The sequence below is a fragment of the Plecotus auritus genome (genome assembly GCF_963455305.1).
Source record: "Plecotus auritus genome assembly, chromosome: 5".
NCBI lineage: Eukaryota > Metazoa > Chordata > Mammalia > Chiroptera > Vespertilionidae > Plecotus > Plecotus auritus.
In genome coordinates this window covers 182581178-182597010 of record NC_137776.1, presented here as the reverse complement: position 1 = coordinate 182597010, position 15833 = coordinate 182581178, and the positions used below count along the sequence as shown (strand labels likewise).

General features: G+C 48.4%; 1 protein-coding gene across 5 annotated transcripts in view; it reads right to left on the bottom strand.

The window, feature by feature from the left end:
- The window catches only part of NUP214 (nucleoporin 214), an 81213-nt gene that overhangs the window by 27933 nt on the left and 37447 nt on the right, over positions 1–15833 (bottom strand). For all 5 annotated transcript variants that reach the window (XM_080670888.1, XM_080670891.1, XM_080670889.1 and 2 more), the window contains 4 exons: positions 14390–14483; positions 6382–6460; positions 5010–5088; positions 1523–1613 (listed from right to left, as the gene is read on the bottom strand). In XM_080670888.1, the coding sequence (XP_080527014.1) occupies positions 1523–1613; positions 5010–5088; positions 6382–6460; positions 14390–14483 (343 nt within the window). The remainder of the gene's footprint in view (positions 1–1522; positions 1614–5009; positions 5089–6381; positions 6461–14389; positions 14484–15833) is intronic.

The following is a 15833-nucleotide window of genomic DNA, read 5'->3' as shown; positions in this document are numbered from 1 at the left end:
AAAATACAAGGGACCTCCCGGCCAGTGTGGCTCAGTGGTTGAGCACTGACCCATGAACCAGGAAGTCACAGTTTGATTCCAGGTCAGCGCACATGCCTGGGTTGCAGGCTCAATCATCAGGGTGGGGTGTGCAGGAGGCAGCCGATCAATGATTCTCATCGGTGATATTTCTCTCTCTCTCTCCCTCTCTGAAAGCAATAAAAGTATATTAAAAAATATTAAAATATAAGGGACCAAGCATATCAAATGTAGTAAACAATGTAAGAATTTAGATTTTTTTTTGCCCATCATGGCCTTTGCCTAATGGACAAAGACCATCATCAGGCGCCCTCAAACTACGGCCCGCAGGCCACATGCGGCCCGCCAAGGACATTGATCCGGCCCACCGGGTGCCGCTGCCTGTCCTGCTTAGCAGCCAACGCGTCCTGGGCCCGCAGTGCGCATAGGAATTTGTTCATAGTTTTTTTTTTAAACTACAGTCTGGCCCTCCAACAGTCTGAGGGACAGTGAACTGGCCCCGTTTAAAAAGTTTGAGGACCCCTGAAAATGTTGTGTTAAACCTTGTATCATATTTAAGAAAAACCCTTTTTCTCTGTCTCAACCTTGAAGAAATTTTATATAAAGAGATAAGCCACTGACCCAATCTTTTCAGCTTATTTTAAAATGGGAAGGAGAGTATCAGTTCACGAGGTAAAGGTGAAGAATTGGCGTTTAGAAGGTGCACTAGCTCCTGGCACCAACCTGCTTTTTAAAATCCGCTCCCAGCTCCCACTGGGAGGTGTAAAACATGATTCGCCGTGAAGAGAAAGTAAGAGCGGCAGGGCTCATCTCAGCCGCCCAGTCTACCCCCCTCCGTGGGGGAAGGATGCTTGGCAGTCTCCAGGGCTTCAGTGTGAGCGCCCTGCCCCAGGCTGAGGTCCTTGCCGCCTCTCAGAAGTTTAGCACGTTGACCTCTCAGATCAGTAAAGCCAATCCCAGCGTCAATCTAGTCCCCAAATGGTGCCAGAATGAAAACAGCTCAGCATGATAGACTAGGGCCAGCCGTGGGCAAACTACGGCCCGCGAGCCGGATCCGGCCCATTCGGCTGTTCTATCCGGCCCGTGGAGCCGAAAGAGCGGAGGGTTCTCTTGCTCTCCCTTCCTCTCCTTTACTTTGAATTTATATTAGTTCACACAAACACTCCATCCATGCTTTTGTTCCGGCCCTCCGGTCCAGTTTAAGAACCCATTGTGGCCCTCGAGTCAAAAAGTTTGCCCACCCCTGGACTAGGCCAACCCTGGAAGGTGGCCTAGACCCACCACCCAAAGAAAAGGAGGCTCATCCTGTAATAACACATGTATGAACTTGAATCGAAAGGGGAAATAGACTCCTATCAGGACATGAAGCTAATATCATCAGATGCATTACTGCAGTGATAAGCAGTCTGGGCTCACGTACATTTGATAAGCATCTTCCTGACAGTGAGATTTGGGGAAGCTATCTAGTAAGTGACTTCCCACAAAACACAAGTTTAGTACTGACCCTGATGAAGAGAATGAGAAAGGCTTGCTGAACTGCCCCACAGAAGATGGAGTAGAAGTCACAGCGGTTTCTGTCTTGGTTGCCGCTGGCCCTGAAATCAGAGAAAAAAATAAGAACGTGACAAAAGCCAGTTAGAAACATGGCTCCAGTGTGTAATCCCAGTTAGAAACATGGCTCCAGTGTGTAATCCCGGTTAGAAACATGGCTCCAGTGTGTAATCCCGGTTAGAAACATGGCTCCAGTGTGTAATCCCAGTTAGAAACATGGCTCCAGTGTGTAATCCCGGTTAGAAACATGGCTCCAGTGTGTAATCCCAGTTAGAAACATGGCTCCAGTGTGTAATCCCGGTTAGAAACATGGCTCCAGTGTGTAATCCTGGTTAGAAACATGGCTCCAGTGTGTAATCCCAGTTAGAAACATGGCTCCAGTGTGTAATCCCAGTTAGAAACATGGCTCCAGTGTGTAATCCCGGTTAGAAACATGGCTCCAGTGTGTAATCCCGGTTAGAAACATGGCTCCAGTGTGTAATCCCGGTTAGAAACATGGCTCCAGTGTGTACTCCCGGTTAGAAACATGGCTCCAGTGCGTAATCCTTGCAGCGCCGGCTGTGTGGTGCGAAGAGCGGGCCCCAGGCCTGCAGGCCAACGCGCATCCCGTACAACCAGGGGGGCGCATGGGCCTGAGTCACACGCAAGGTCTGACCTTGCCCTTTGGCTCTGCCACGTTAATGCCAAACCAAGACCGCCACAGTCTCCTTCCCAGGACAGAGATCACAGTAATTCTAGTGCAGTTAAGGTGTAAAGCTTTTTGTTTTTAAATATATTTTATTGATATTTCACAGAGAGGAAGGGAGAGGGATAGAGAGCTAGAAACATCGATGAGAGAGAAACATCGATCAGCTGCCTCCTGCACACCTCCCACTGGGGATGTGCCCGCAACCAAGGTACATGCCCTTGACTGGAATCGAACCTGGGACCCTTCAGTCCGCAGGCCGACGCTCTATCCACTGAGCCAAACCGGTTTTGGCAAGGTGTAAAGCTTTAAAAGTAGCTTGATGATTCCTGGAAAGTAATACATACTGGAGGGAGAAATCCGAAGGAAATGGGTGAGAGCAACTGAATGTCTCTGAGGAGTGACTGCAGGTTACTGTGTTCCCCCCGTTTCTGTGTTTTCCATGGCAGTATCTTTGCATTTAACAAATCACAGCTTCCTTTTTTAGAATTATGGCGGTAATAAGTGGCTGTAATACAGGGAAGCGCAGAAAGTTAATGCAATCCGGCATCCTCCCCGCATTCACTCTCCCTGCAACTACTTATTAGCAGTTGGGGTATTATCTTCAGTCTTCCCCAATTATTCTACTTCCAAAGGGGGAAGGGACGGAGAAAAGCACATTTAAAAAAGCCCAAACCAAACCATACAAATGAACCCTTCCTGAGTGACACGGGGTAAGTATCACAATACAAGACAATGTGCTGGACAAGGACACGCAGTGCAGCGCTGCTCAGAACCAGAAACCCAGGAAGAACCTAACCACCAGCAGAGCTGGAGACCACGGCGGCAGGAGAGCTGCGGCAGCTCTGCGAACATGCCCAGGATGCTGACTGTGGGGGTGGGGGGTGGGGGAGGCGTGAAGGGGAGAAATGGCCACTGATGAATGCAGACAGGGTATGCCTAATTTTGTTTAAAAAACCAACAATGAAGTAACCTCAGGAGATACATATCGCATCGTTGAGGGTTGCCATCTCTGGAATGTGGAGCTTAGCGGGCAGCTCTCACTCGCCACACCATCTATCTCCAATAGACTAGCCTGGCCTGCGCCATCTCACAGCCTGGGAGCCCTCGGGGGATGTCCGACTGAGAGCCAGCAGTTGGACATCCTCAGCGCTGCCACAGAGGCAGGAGAGGCTCCCGCCATCGCAGCTGCGCTTGCCAGCCGGGAGCCCAGCTTCTGGCTGAGCGGCGCTCCCCCTGCATTGAGCATCTGCCCTCTGGTGGTCAGTGCGTGTCATAGCGACCGGTCGTTCTGCCATTAGGTCGATTTGCATATTAGCCTTTTACTATATATAAAGAGAACTATTCTACTGAGGTTTCAGATTTTTTTTTTTTTAAAGGAAATTTTTGGCAAATTCTTAAATAGTATTTCTTAGGGGCCCCCTTCCCCTCCCCCAAAAAAGCCCTATTCGTTTGATTATCCAGCAAGTAGATGCAGAAGCAAACACCTAGCAATGAAAGAGTATCTCACAGTCACCACTCGGTGACCCCTCTCCAAAGCCCCTTTGCTAGTCAGGCGAACTGCGTAAGACTTGACGAAGCAAGGGCCCTTCGAGTCCCTTCACTCTTCACTGGAGGAGTAAAAAAGCCCTCCATGAAGTTCTTGAAAGAAGTTAGGATAAATGATCTTTCAAAATATTTTTCTAAGATATTAGACAGAAATAGAAAGAAATTTCTTAATTTGATTCCAAAGTCTCTGACAATTCTACTAAAATTCTCCTCTAACGTGAGGCTTTAGATCCTGGTCAAGACGCGCTGCACACCTTCCTCTCACATGAGGCAGACTGTACCAACTGTGGCCCTGCCTTAATCCCCATTCTAGAATACAACTTTGGTTACACGACAATGGTTTTCCTGGTTAGTGAAGATAAACCCAATATCCACAGAAAGCATGATGACAGAGACAGTTGGGTGGGTGTATGACTGAGGGGACTAGAAAGCAGTCTGCTGGCGTGTGAAGCTCAGCATCTCTACCAGAATCAGCCTGAAGACGCACTGAAAACCATGGATCAAAAGCAAGGCCCGAGTTGAACGTGGTGACAACGCCGGACTGCGGGCGGCACAAGATCTCCGGAGCAGAAGTCACACAGGCCACAGCAGGTGGGCGACAGAAAAGCAGGCAACGAAAGGGGGGCTGAGGAAGACCCCGTATTGAAGTTCAGTAAACACAAAAGCATACTCTGCCTCAAGTTTCCCTGGGGAAGTGGATGCCTGGTCCAAGAACTACGGTAACACTAATTTTAGTAAATAATTATGCTTGAGTGAGTGTTGAAAGTACACGAAGTCAAAACATCTTTTAGTATTGACATTACATCTACTTTGAACTCTCACTGTAAGAGTTCATTTTACTTTTCTTTAACTGGCTTTTGAATTGTCATTGTGAACTAAGAGTTTTTTATTCCTTTTAGAAGAAACTGAGCCCAATGTTCCAATCCACTCCTCTCTGAACTGATCATCCATAAGCAGGTGAAGACAATGCTATGGCCCCTTTTTAAGAAAAACTTTTCCAGGAAAGTTTCGCCTACTGCTGTCCAATGTCAGACGTGAGCAGTGTGGAAGCGCCACTAATGTCCTGGAGATTCTTCACCAGCCAAGGCCTTTCGGGTGTCTCTGTACTTGGCCTCCTATGCTGACTGTCTTTGTGATCCAGAACAGTTACCTAAGCTGGAGCAGTTCTTTCACCTTTATTTTAACTAAAACAAAGATGCAAACTGACCTGAAGCTTTATCACCGGATGACAATTGACCGGAGGCTGATGTGGGCCCAGACAGCTTTAGGGAATTCATTAGCGATCCCTACAAGAGAACACAGGCAAAACGTACGTGTGAAACTGCTAATCATCCTTTGGGATAAAGGAACATGTAAAATGATAACACAGTTTATAATAAACAAGCATAAACCCATTTATTTAGTTTAACGTTTTTTTTTTAGTTCCAAGGTAAGTCAATATTTTAATTGTCTGCCACATGTGAGATCATATCAGAGCACGGAATATTCATTCTGCAAGTGACCAGGACGCAGGGCCATGCCCGTGTCTGCGGGTACCTTCTCAGTGCCCAGCACAGTGCTGGCACATAGAAGACACTGGAATAGTTGGTAGACGAGTGAAAGAAGCAGTAAATGAGTTAAATGGGGTCTAGTTCTCAAAACATTTATAATGAAGTGAAAAAGCAAAGCTGTTTTGACTGGTATCCACCTCCAGGCAACGTTTCTTTACTCTTGTTTGTTACGAGTGATGCCCTGCGCCCTGTGTCCTCCAAGGTGAACGTGGAACCTTCCAGAAGAGGGACCAAATGCTAAATGCTTAAATGTCATTTTAGTCACAGCAAAGAAGGAACAGAGAGCCATGCCTGAGAACTCACAGTCAGCAAGTTCTGGTGTTCAATCTCTAACGTTACAACCTAATACCACCGCCTCAGAGAGATGAGGGGCAGAGCACCCGGCTTCTCAGGGGAAGCTGCAGCCACAGCCTGACCTACCTTTCAGCCATCTTCTATTATTTAACTGCTGACAACATAACCTATTTTTTAAGGGACAATGTTTACCAGGCAAAAGCCTGGAAGCAGACATAACAAACATCACAGAATAGGCGAGCTCGGAAAGCCAGCGTGCAGGAGAGAGCAAGAGAACCTCTCCTACAGACACGAACCCTGACAGGCATAACGAGAAAAGCATGACGGGAAGAAGTGGGAAGGCTTGGGCCCCAGCTCTGGCTCACCATTTCCTAGCGGTGGGCGCCTGCGTTCGTCACGTGAGCCTCGGCCTCTCCATTAGTGAAGCATATCTAAAGCCCTCCCCTGTCTCGTGCACACGGCCGTTGCGTGGGTTAACTAAGGTAATGTTAAATGAAAGTAACTGCAAATCCAAATGCTCCATATAAATGTAAAGCATTAAACTATGACCCACGATTGCTAGATGCAGCCTGGCAAGTGGCCTATGAGATGTCGGGTCCTGACCAGCCTGCTACGTCAAGACTGGATAAACTGCGGGGCAAGGACTTACGGTTCATGTAAAACAAAGGGAGGACTCCTAACAGGATTGCCTCAGTTACCCTGCGTGGCTGTGAACAAGGAAAACCAGCGACTTACCTGCTTGGCTTGGTTATTCGCAGCCCCCGGAGTCAGCACTGGGTGAGGAGTTTTGGCTGTGGAGTGTGACACCGGAGAACTGAAAAACATAAGCAAACACTCAAGGGAAAGGCATGACTGGGGAAATGACATTCACCCTTGAGGCAACCTCCAGTCCAGCAAATAATATCAATTCTTTCATATCACAGTATAGATGTCTGGACCCTAAGCAAAGGCATTTGACATTTTTCAGATTGAAGAATGACTCTTTAAATGAAATCTGGGTCTTTAACATGAAAGTTGAAGCAGTACACTTAACACTTATTTTCTTCCTGCAATCCTAAAAAAAGTTCTAACTAGTCAGAAGTAGGTCTTTTTCTTACCTGGAGTGTACGCTCTCTCCACCCACCCACCACTCCGGCCCCAGCTGCAGACCATGTGGGCAACTCCTGCTAGTTTCCAAGCCTGAGAACACATGCAGGGGATCTGTGGACCGTACGGGATCTGTGGCCTGTACGGGATCTGTGGACTGTATGGGATCTGTGGCCTGCATGGGATCTGTGGCCTGTATGGGATCTGTGGCCTGCATGGGATCTGTGGACTGTACGGGATCTGTGGCCTGCATGGGATCTGTGGACTGCGTGGGATCTGTGGACTGCACGGGATCTGTGGCCTGCACGGGATCTGTGGACTGTATGGGATCTGTGGCCTGTACGGGATCTGTGGACTTTACGGGATCTGTGGCCTGTACGGGATCTGTGGCCTGTATGGGATCTGTGGACTGCATGGGATCTGTGGACTGTACGGGATCTGTGGCCTGTATGGGATCTGTGGACTGCATGGGATCTGTGGACTGCACGGGATCTGTGGCCTGTACGGGATCTGTGGACTGCACGGGATCTGTGGCCTGTACGGGATCTGTGGCCTGTACGGGATCTGTGGACTGTATGGGATCTGTGGCCTGTACGGGATCTGTGGACTGCATGGGATCTGTGGACTGTACGGGATCTGTGGCCTGCACGGGATCTGTGGCCTGTACGGGATCTGTGGCCTGCACGGGATCTGTGGCCTGCACGGGATCTGTGGCCTGCACGGGATCTGTGGCCTGTACGGGATCTGTGGACCGTACGGGATCTGTGGCCTGTACGGGATCTGTGGCCTGTACGGGATCTGTGGCCTGTACGGGATCTGTGGCCTGTACGGGATCTGTGGCCTGTACGGGATCTGTGGCCTGCACGGGATCTGTGGCCTGCACGGGATCTGTGGACTGCACGGGATCTGTGGCCTGCACGGGATCTGTGGCCTGCACGGGATCTGTGGCCTGCATGGGATCTGTGGACTGCACGGGATCTGTGGCCTGCACGGGATCTGTGGACTGCACGGGATCTGTGGACTGCACGGGATCTGTGGATCTGCACGGGATCTGTGGACTGCACGGGATCTGTGGACTGCACGGGATCTGTGGACTGCACGGGATCTGTGGATCTGCAGTGGCTCGAAGGAGTTACTCTAAGAGAGGGCTCAGTTTCTCACAGAAGCACCCGAGAGCCCAGTGCTCACCAGGCCGGCACACAGAGAGCTGCATGTGCCACTGCTCCAGGTCCAACCCGCACCTTTGCTACAGGAGGAAAAGTGCACCCAGGATTTGCAGAAAGAGCTCTCATCATCTTTTGCTAGCCCTGAACACGATACGTAGAAAACTGTTATTTCAACAACTATTTAAGAGTTAGCATGGGAGAAAAAAATCCGCAGTTGAATGCAATCACAGATGAAAGCTCTATTGGTGGCTCTTGGGAGCAATTTTTTAAATCAAATTATCTGTTCTCAGTCCTGAGCGACTTTGATTGGTACGTGCAGTGGTCGTAGCTATAGGATCTGGTCTGACTTTTCAGATACCTCCCCAAAGTTAGGAGGATTAATATCTTGCCATCAAAAAATCACCTTGGAGGCACTGGCCGGGTTGGCAAGAGCATCGCCCCGATATGTCAAGGTTGCGGGTTTGATCCTCAGTCAGGGCACATACAAGAATCAATTAACGAATGCAAAAATAAATCGAACAACAAATCAATGTTTTTATCTCTCTCTCTCTCTCTCAAATCGATAAAAATAAATAAATAAAAATTTAACTTGGAAGAGGAAAGACAAAAAAAGCGCATGCCTCGCAGGAAAAATGAACACTCTCACAAGCACCTGAGAGTCTCTGCTGGAATCACAGGACCTTCCCGCACCACCTTTTCAGACTGACAGAGAGGAGATAACGGAGTTATTTTCAATGCAACGAAACTCCTTTGTTCTTCCACTGAAGACAAAAGCTACGAACGGTGTCTCTGAAGAAACACCTGCCTGCTCCCCGAGATATTCCAACAATCGGGTACACAGCTGCAGCGCTCCCTCACCTCTGCGAGTCTCCAGCAGAGAAAAGGACTGTGTGAGTGAGGCCGCTGGGACTGAGGTCCCTGAGCAGACACAGCCGACTTGGGCAGAGAAGTGGTTTGGGCTCAGGAGAACCACAAGGGAAATGAAAATCTTCCATGCGAACGCAGAGAAAAGCAAAAATGAAACTAGAAACAAAAAACGGAAGCAGCAAGTTCATCCAATTTTGGAACATTTTTTCCACCCCCAATTCAGTTATGACACGATGGTATATTAAATCGTACAGAAACAGGCCGAGTATAATCACTGTTCTATTTGCTTGTGAAAATCTATGCCTCTCGTGAGTGCCCTAAGTCCCCTGCACACTGGGCCGTGTGGCAGCCCTGCCCAGAAACGCAGTTCAGTGCAGCCAGCTAACAAACCAGCTAAGTCGATGCACCGTGATCCAAGAGCAAGCGAACACAACACACCGCTGAGGACAATTAATTCGAAATGGATCAAGGACTAAGCGCAAGAGCTAAAACCGTAAAATAAGCCACACCTCAATTTCATCAAAACTAAAAACTTAACGTTGCTAGGGCACTATCAAGAAAAAACACACCCAAAGAATGGTGAACAATATTTGCACACTATATATCCAAGGGCCCTGAATCTAGGCTATCTAACAACTGAGAAAAAAAGCCCCAGCACAAAACGGGCAAATGCCCTGGCTGGGTGGCTCAGTTGGCTGGAGCACTGTCCTGACACCAGGTTGCAGGTTTGATTTTGGGTCAGGGCACATACCTAGGTTGCAGGTTCGATCCCCCATCGGGGTGTGTACAGGAAGCAACCAATAAATGCTTCTCTCTCTCTCTCAAATCAAGAAAGATATATATCCTTGAGCCATCACTAATTAAAAAAATGTGCATAGGATCTAAATAGACATTGCTCCAAAGAAGATACAAATGACCAATGAGCACACAAACAGATGTCCGACTAATGACTAATGACTAGGAAATGCATCTCAAAACCACAGTGAGCCCTGGCCAGGTCGCTCAGTTTGTTGGAGCAGCACCTGTCACACCAAAAGGTTGTGGGTTCGATTCCCATGAGTGAGGCATCGACCAATGTTTCTTTCTCTCCTTCCTCTCTCTAAAATCAATAAAAACATTTAACACCCCCCCAATGAGGATTAAAATAAATAATAATAAAACCCCACAATGATAACATTTAATATGCACTAGGATGGCTATCATAAAAGTGATAAATGCTGGTGAGGATGTAGGGGAATCGGGAATCCTCACCCATTGTTGTTGGGAATGTAAAAGGGTGCAGTCGCTTTGTGAAACAGTTTGAACTACATTTAGCTCAAAAAGCTAAAAAGAAGTACTGGGTAATCTGGCAATTCCACTCCTAAAACATTACCCAGAATAACTAAAAGCAGGGGCTTACACGGATACTCGCACACCAGTGTTCACGGTGGCATTATTCACAACAGCCAAGGGGAAACCCCCAAGTGTTCATCAACCGAGGAATGGGAACATGCACACAATGGAGTATTACCCCGTCATAAAAGGCATGTAACTCTGACATATGCTACAACATGAATGAAATCTTGAAAATTCAAGTGAAATGAGCCAGACACAAAAGGATTCCAATTATACGAGGTTCCTACAATAGGCCAATGATTAGAGACAGAAAGTAGAAAAGAGGCTACCAGGGACTGGAGGGGAGGGAGAGTGAACAGTTGTTGTTTAATGGAGAGACAGTTTCAGGTAGGGATGGATGACAAAGCTCTGGAAATAAGCACTACCTGTACTTAATGTCACTGAGTTATACACCTAAAAATGGTTAAGGTGCCACTTCTGGTCAATGTACATTTTACCACTATAAACAGGGAGACGCTTCCTAACTGGTCTCCTAGTTTCTACCATCCCCCACCCCAGCCCCTTTGATCTATTCTCAAGATAAGAGCCAGCGCTTCCTGCTAAAACCATAGGTCATATACAACTATTTGCATTTATCAAAGCTCATAAGAATTTTACAATTAGAAAAAGATGGATTTTACTGTTTGTAAATTATGCCTCAATATTAAAACACTGCTAAAGTTGTCATTGTTGCACAGGGGCCATGCTAATCTTCTCTGTATCGTTCCAGTTTTAGTATATGTGCTGTCAAGCCTCACAGGGAAGGCAGGGGAGGGTGCGGGGGAGAGATCAACCAATGAACTCATATGCGTATATGCATAACCCACAGACACAGACGATAGGGTGGTGAGGGCCTAGTGGAGGGGTGGAGAGGGGAGAGGTCAATGGGAGAAAAAGGGGACCTATGTAATACTCTCAACAACAGAGATTTAAAAAACTGCTAAAGTTAAAAAAATAAACCAAAAAATAAATCAGATCACTCAACTGCTCAAAAAACATCCAATGTCAACCAGGTCCTGACCCAGCTTGCAAGCTGAACCAGGTCGTGAGCCCCACCCGCCTGCCCTTACCCTGACCCCGACCCCGACCCCATCTCCAGGGCTCCTTTCTCCCTCTGGCCACCAGTGGCCACCTGGCTCTTTCCTGAGCCTGCCAGACCCACTGCCACCACAGGCCGGTGCCCGGAGCGGTTTCCTTAGGCTATCCAGGAGACCTGCTCTCTGGCCTTTGATCGTTATCCAAATGTCAAGTGTCAAAAGCCACCGGAAGGTAAACATTACGTAAGACAAAAAAATCCAGCTTGAGGTGAAAGAAACAGGGTCTGGCATTTCTGAGACACTGTAGACATTAGCCAGCGGGGAGAAACACCCGCCTGCCTGGGCCACACTGTTTACAACTGCAACCCCGCCCAGACAGCAGGCCTCAACCCCCCTTCTACTGCAGTTTCCTCCATCGGACCTATCACCACCTAAAACACGATAGAGCTTGCCGAAACCGGTTTGGCTCAGTGGATAGAGCGTCGGCCTGCGGACTGAGGGGTCCCGGGTTCGGTTCCGGTCGGGGGCACGTACCTTGGTTGCGGGCACATCCCCAGTGGGAGGTGTGCGGGAGGCAGCTGATCGATGTTTCTCTCTCATCGATGTTTCTAACTCTATCCCTCTCCCTTCCTCTCTGTAAAATATCAATAAAATATATTTAGAAAAAAAAATAAAAAATAAAACGCGATAGAGCTCATTTAGTTCACTCCTCAGTCTCTCTGTGACGAGGGCGGGAGGGGGGGGGGGTTGTGGTCTGTCAGTGAGCTGCTTTATCCCCAGCACCTAGAACCGTGTGTGCCATACAGAACACACTCATTTGTTGGGAGTAACAAATGAGCACATGAACAACAAAATTCCTGAAAGGAATGATGTCCTGGTGTGTGTTAGTGAAAACAAACCAACCCGCCAAACCTCCCACCTCATCCAGCCCCCCTTTCTTCCCTCCCCACTTCCTGCCAGGCCTCTGGCCACAAGGGGCCTTCTTCCAACTTCCCTTCCAACACTGTCCTTGCCCAGATCTGCTGTCACACACTCCAACTCGGTTCAGCACTCCCCTGCAGTCTCCGCCTGGAAACTTCTGGCCACTGTTTAACTAAAACAGCGTTTCCCCACCAGCCTCGTCGGCCCCCGACGCCGGCCCCCGACGCCACCAGCCGGCGCATTCCGCGCTCTCTCAGCAGCTGGTCCCTCTCCCTCTGAGCTCACTACACTGCAGTTAAATACCGCTGTGCAACTGGTAGTGTAGCGGCTGTCTCCTTGCTAAAGTAAGTGCCACGAAAGCAGGGATTGGTGTGGCTTACTCACTGCTGTGCCCTTAACACCCAGGGCAGCATCGCAGTTACCCCAGACTCTGCTGAACCAGGTGACTGAGCTCCGCACCGGGGTCCGACAGCCCCGGGTTTGCTCCAGGTAAACCCGCTCCCTTACCGCAGGGCGGTTAGTTAATGAATAGAAGTGAATGAAGCCGATGAACGTAAGATATGCCAAGGGCAGAAATAGGTAAGCTCACCTTCTGGTTAGTCTTCTATGGTACTACTCTAAGAAAGTTAAATGCAACATTAAATATTTAAAATACATCTAAGAACTACTGCTTCACAGAATCTGATAATGAACGCATTTCCCTCTGAAGCATTTTATTGGGGGAGGTGGTAAATACCGATGTCCACTTACTGATTATGCTTGGAGTTGACTTGTTACCTGGTAAGTGGTTATTAAAAAGGAACTACACTCCGGGCACCATGCTGGGCAGACAAGGTAAATCACTGTGCCTGAGTCGAACTCTGGGGAAAGGAAGGAAAAGTTTCTTCAAGGCTCCTTCTGAACTTTTGGGTCTCTTTTCCTTAAATCAGAAAAAGGCAAACTCAGCACTGCTCTTCCAACAAAGCCCTTCTCCCAGATCAGCGCAGCTGACCCACTCGAGGGAAAAGAGCCTGAGAAAAGGCGAGGTGAACTCACCAAGAGCTAGTTCTCATCCCTGGTTCGCGGCTACACGTCTCAGAAACCCCCGACTTCCTGGCTTTCCCCAGGAAGCCACTTGGCCGTTCAGCGGCTTCTCTTTGCCTTCCTTCTACGAGGAATCTGGCTACAATTCCCAAACTCTATGCGCAGTTTTTTCCCTGGAGAAGTTCTCAACAACCACAAATGCCATCTTGGCCTAAATAGCATACCAAAGCGCCAAGGTCACCACAAGATACAATGTGGGCAGGCTTGTTTTCGGCTTTAGTACGCCCGAGATAAGGAAGACATTCCTGGAACAGACTGTGTCGGTAAGTGGACCAATGTGGAAAAAGAGAAGGCAGCGGACTAGGGAGGCAGGGCCACTCGGTAAAACCAAAGCAGAGCGGGAGCAGACCTGGTGGGGGAGAGAGCGGGCACCACGTGGGAGAGACACCGGGTCTGTGGCTGCTCTTCTTGCTGCTGGACTAACCACGGGCACCAGACACTAATTCCCTGAATGACACTGGTCCCCACGATCCCTACACTCAACCCGAGGAAAGTCCCTGCCTCTCTCCTGTGCCACCGGGGAGGCTGGGCGGGACCACCGAGTTCACAGCTACAATACACGCAGAGCAACGGCAGAAGGCAGACTCTGAACTGTGCTGCCGAACTGGGAGCGGGAGCCGGCGCCGTGAATTCTAAACAGAGATCCAGACGAAGAGAAGCAAGCTCCAGCAGCAGCGATGCCCCAGCCCTCAGATACAGCGGAGAAGAGAAGCTGCGAGTCTCCAAGCGGAGCTGCTGCCTTTTAAGACTGTTTCGTTTTTGTTCTTTTCATACAAAAGGCAAGAGGAACTTGAAAGAACAGCAATGCCTGAGAGAGGAGCCGAGGGAGGAGACTGTTAATCTGAAGACCACCACTGAGTCTGCAGAATCGTCTCCACGAGAACTGCAGCATCAACTCTGGAACCCCGAGAATATAAAAATCAAGTCCCACCCCCGACTACACAGCCCTCCTGCGTAGCACACATAGACGGACACATGGCACAGGCTTTAGAGCTCAGGAAGTCCCTGTCACTGGCAAGCTGAAGATGACAATCTCCTGAAAACCCAATGGTGCATCCAAGATTAGATGTCCACCCCTCTTAGAACCTGAGGCTCTACAGGAAAAATAGCCTCCCTGTGCTGGCAGCAATGCTGCTCCCTGCAGGCAGTCCCTCGCTATTACAAGTAATTCACTGGGCTGATGTACACAGCTACAGAGGCGTAACATACCCCATCGCTGTAGAGGAAGGGTTATTCTTCAATTCCTGCACATTGACCACCTGAGGGACAGTCTTCAAAGTTGATTCGGTCAAAGCACTTACAGCTATTGAAACAGAGAACAGAGAGGCACATGAATCACAACGAGGGATCAAAAAGTCTAGCCCCACGTAAACCCCCAGGACAGAAACCCGAGCAGATTGCAACCCTATTGGAGAAAGCACGGCTACTCCAGGCAGCTCTGCAGCGCTGTGTTCAGTGACCACCTGGCCTCCATTCATAAAGATTATGAGATGAAGATGCATGTAATTTAATCAACTGCCCTAGTTCAGGGAAAAAGAATTCCCTGGGCAGATTGTAGAGAGCAGAGCTGGGATTGCCTGCCATGCTGTTTGCTCACCTTGGAAAAGGGCAGGAAGAGCTAGAGCATTAGCATAGTTCAGACTAAGGATTTTTCCACCCCCCGCCCCGCCCCCACTCTCCCATTCAACCATTCTTTCACATGGGCTTTTTATTGCCAGACAGTTAGGTGCTGGGAATTCCAAAAAATGTCTAACATACAGTTTCTTCTCTCAGGAGCTCACGGCTTGGTGAGACAGACAGACATGGTGAATAAAGTGTGGGAAATGGAGCCTAGACAGGAATGGGGAGGCTGAGAGGCCTGAATTAAGGAATGGCACCTGGATTAATCTGACACCTACTTACCCATCTCAGGCTTGTCAGCTTTCACATCTCTCTCTCTGGGTCTTACAGCTTAAACTTATTCCAGAACTTAGTGATATTTAAAAACTAACTGTTAGGAAGGCCCGAGCAAAGCTCTTGGATCTCTTCTAACTACATATTTGGCAAAACTGAAAGCGGCAGCCTGGGTGGGACGTGGGTCTGTGGCAGCTCGCTCTCCCCCCTCCTTCAGCGAAGCAACCGGGACTTCCTGCCTACGACTGCACATTCCTCATCTTGCACCTTCAAAGGTGCCTACACCTTAGAAATTTCTGCTTCCAAATGATAATAGAATCACACCCCCTCCTGCTGACAGTGGGATAATCTGAAATCCTGGCAGGTTTTCAGTTTATAAATAATCAACTCTATCAGCGTGATTTGGGGCCTGTTCAGCACAAGGCCAGGATTCTGCTTGGTCCAAGTAATATTTAAAGGAAGCATCAAAGGATTCTATCCTTTCCGAAGGCTCAAAGGTACCTTGAAGTTATCTTATTTATGCTCTTTCACATCTAGTTTAGATGCCTTGATAAGGGTTTTAATATTTGAACTTTCCTTAGAGATTTTTTATCACTGTATAATGGCAATTCTCTTTTGTCTAAATCAAACGACCATGTCTTTTTAGTCTTTAAAAAAAACCCGTCTACATTGGTATGTGTTCCAAGCAGTGATAAAACGAAAAAATAATTTTATTCAGCTAAAACAAAAATATTTATTTCTCAACTGTGGCAGTACTGAA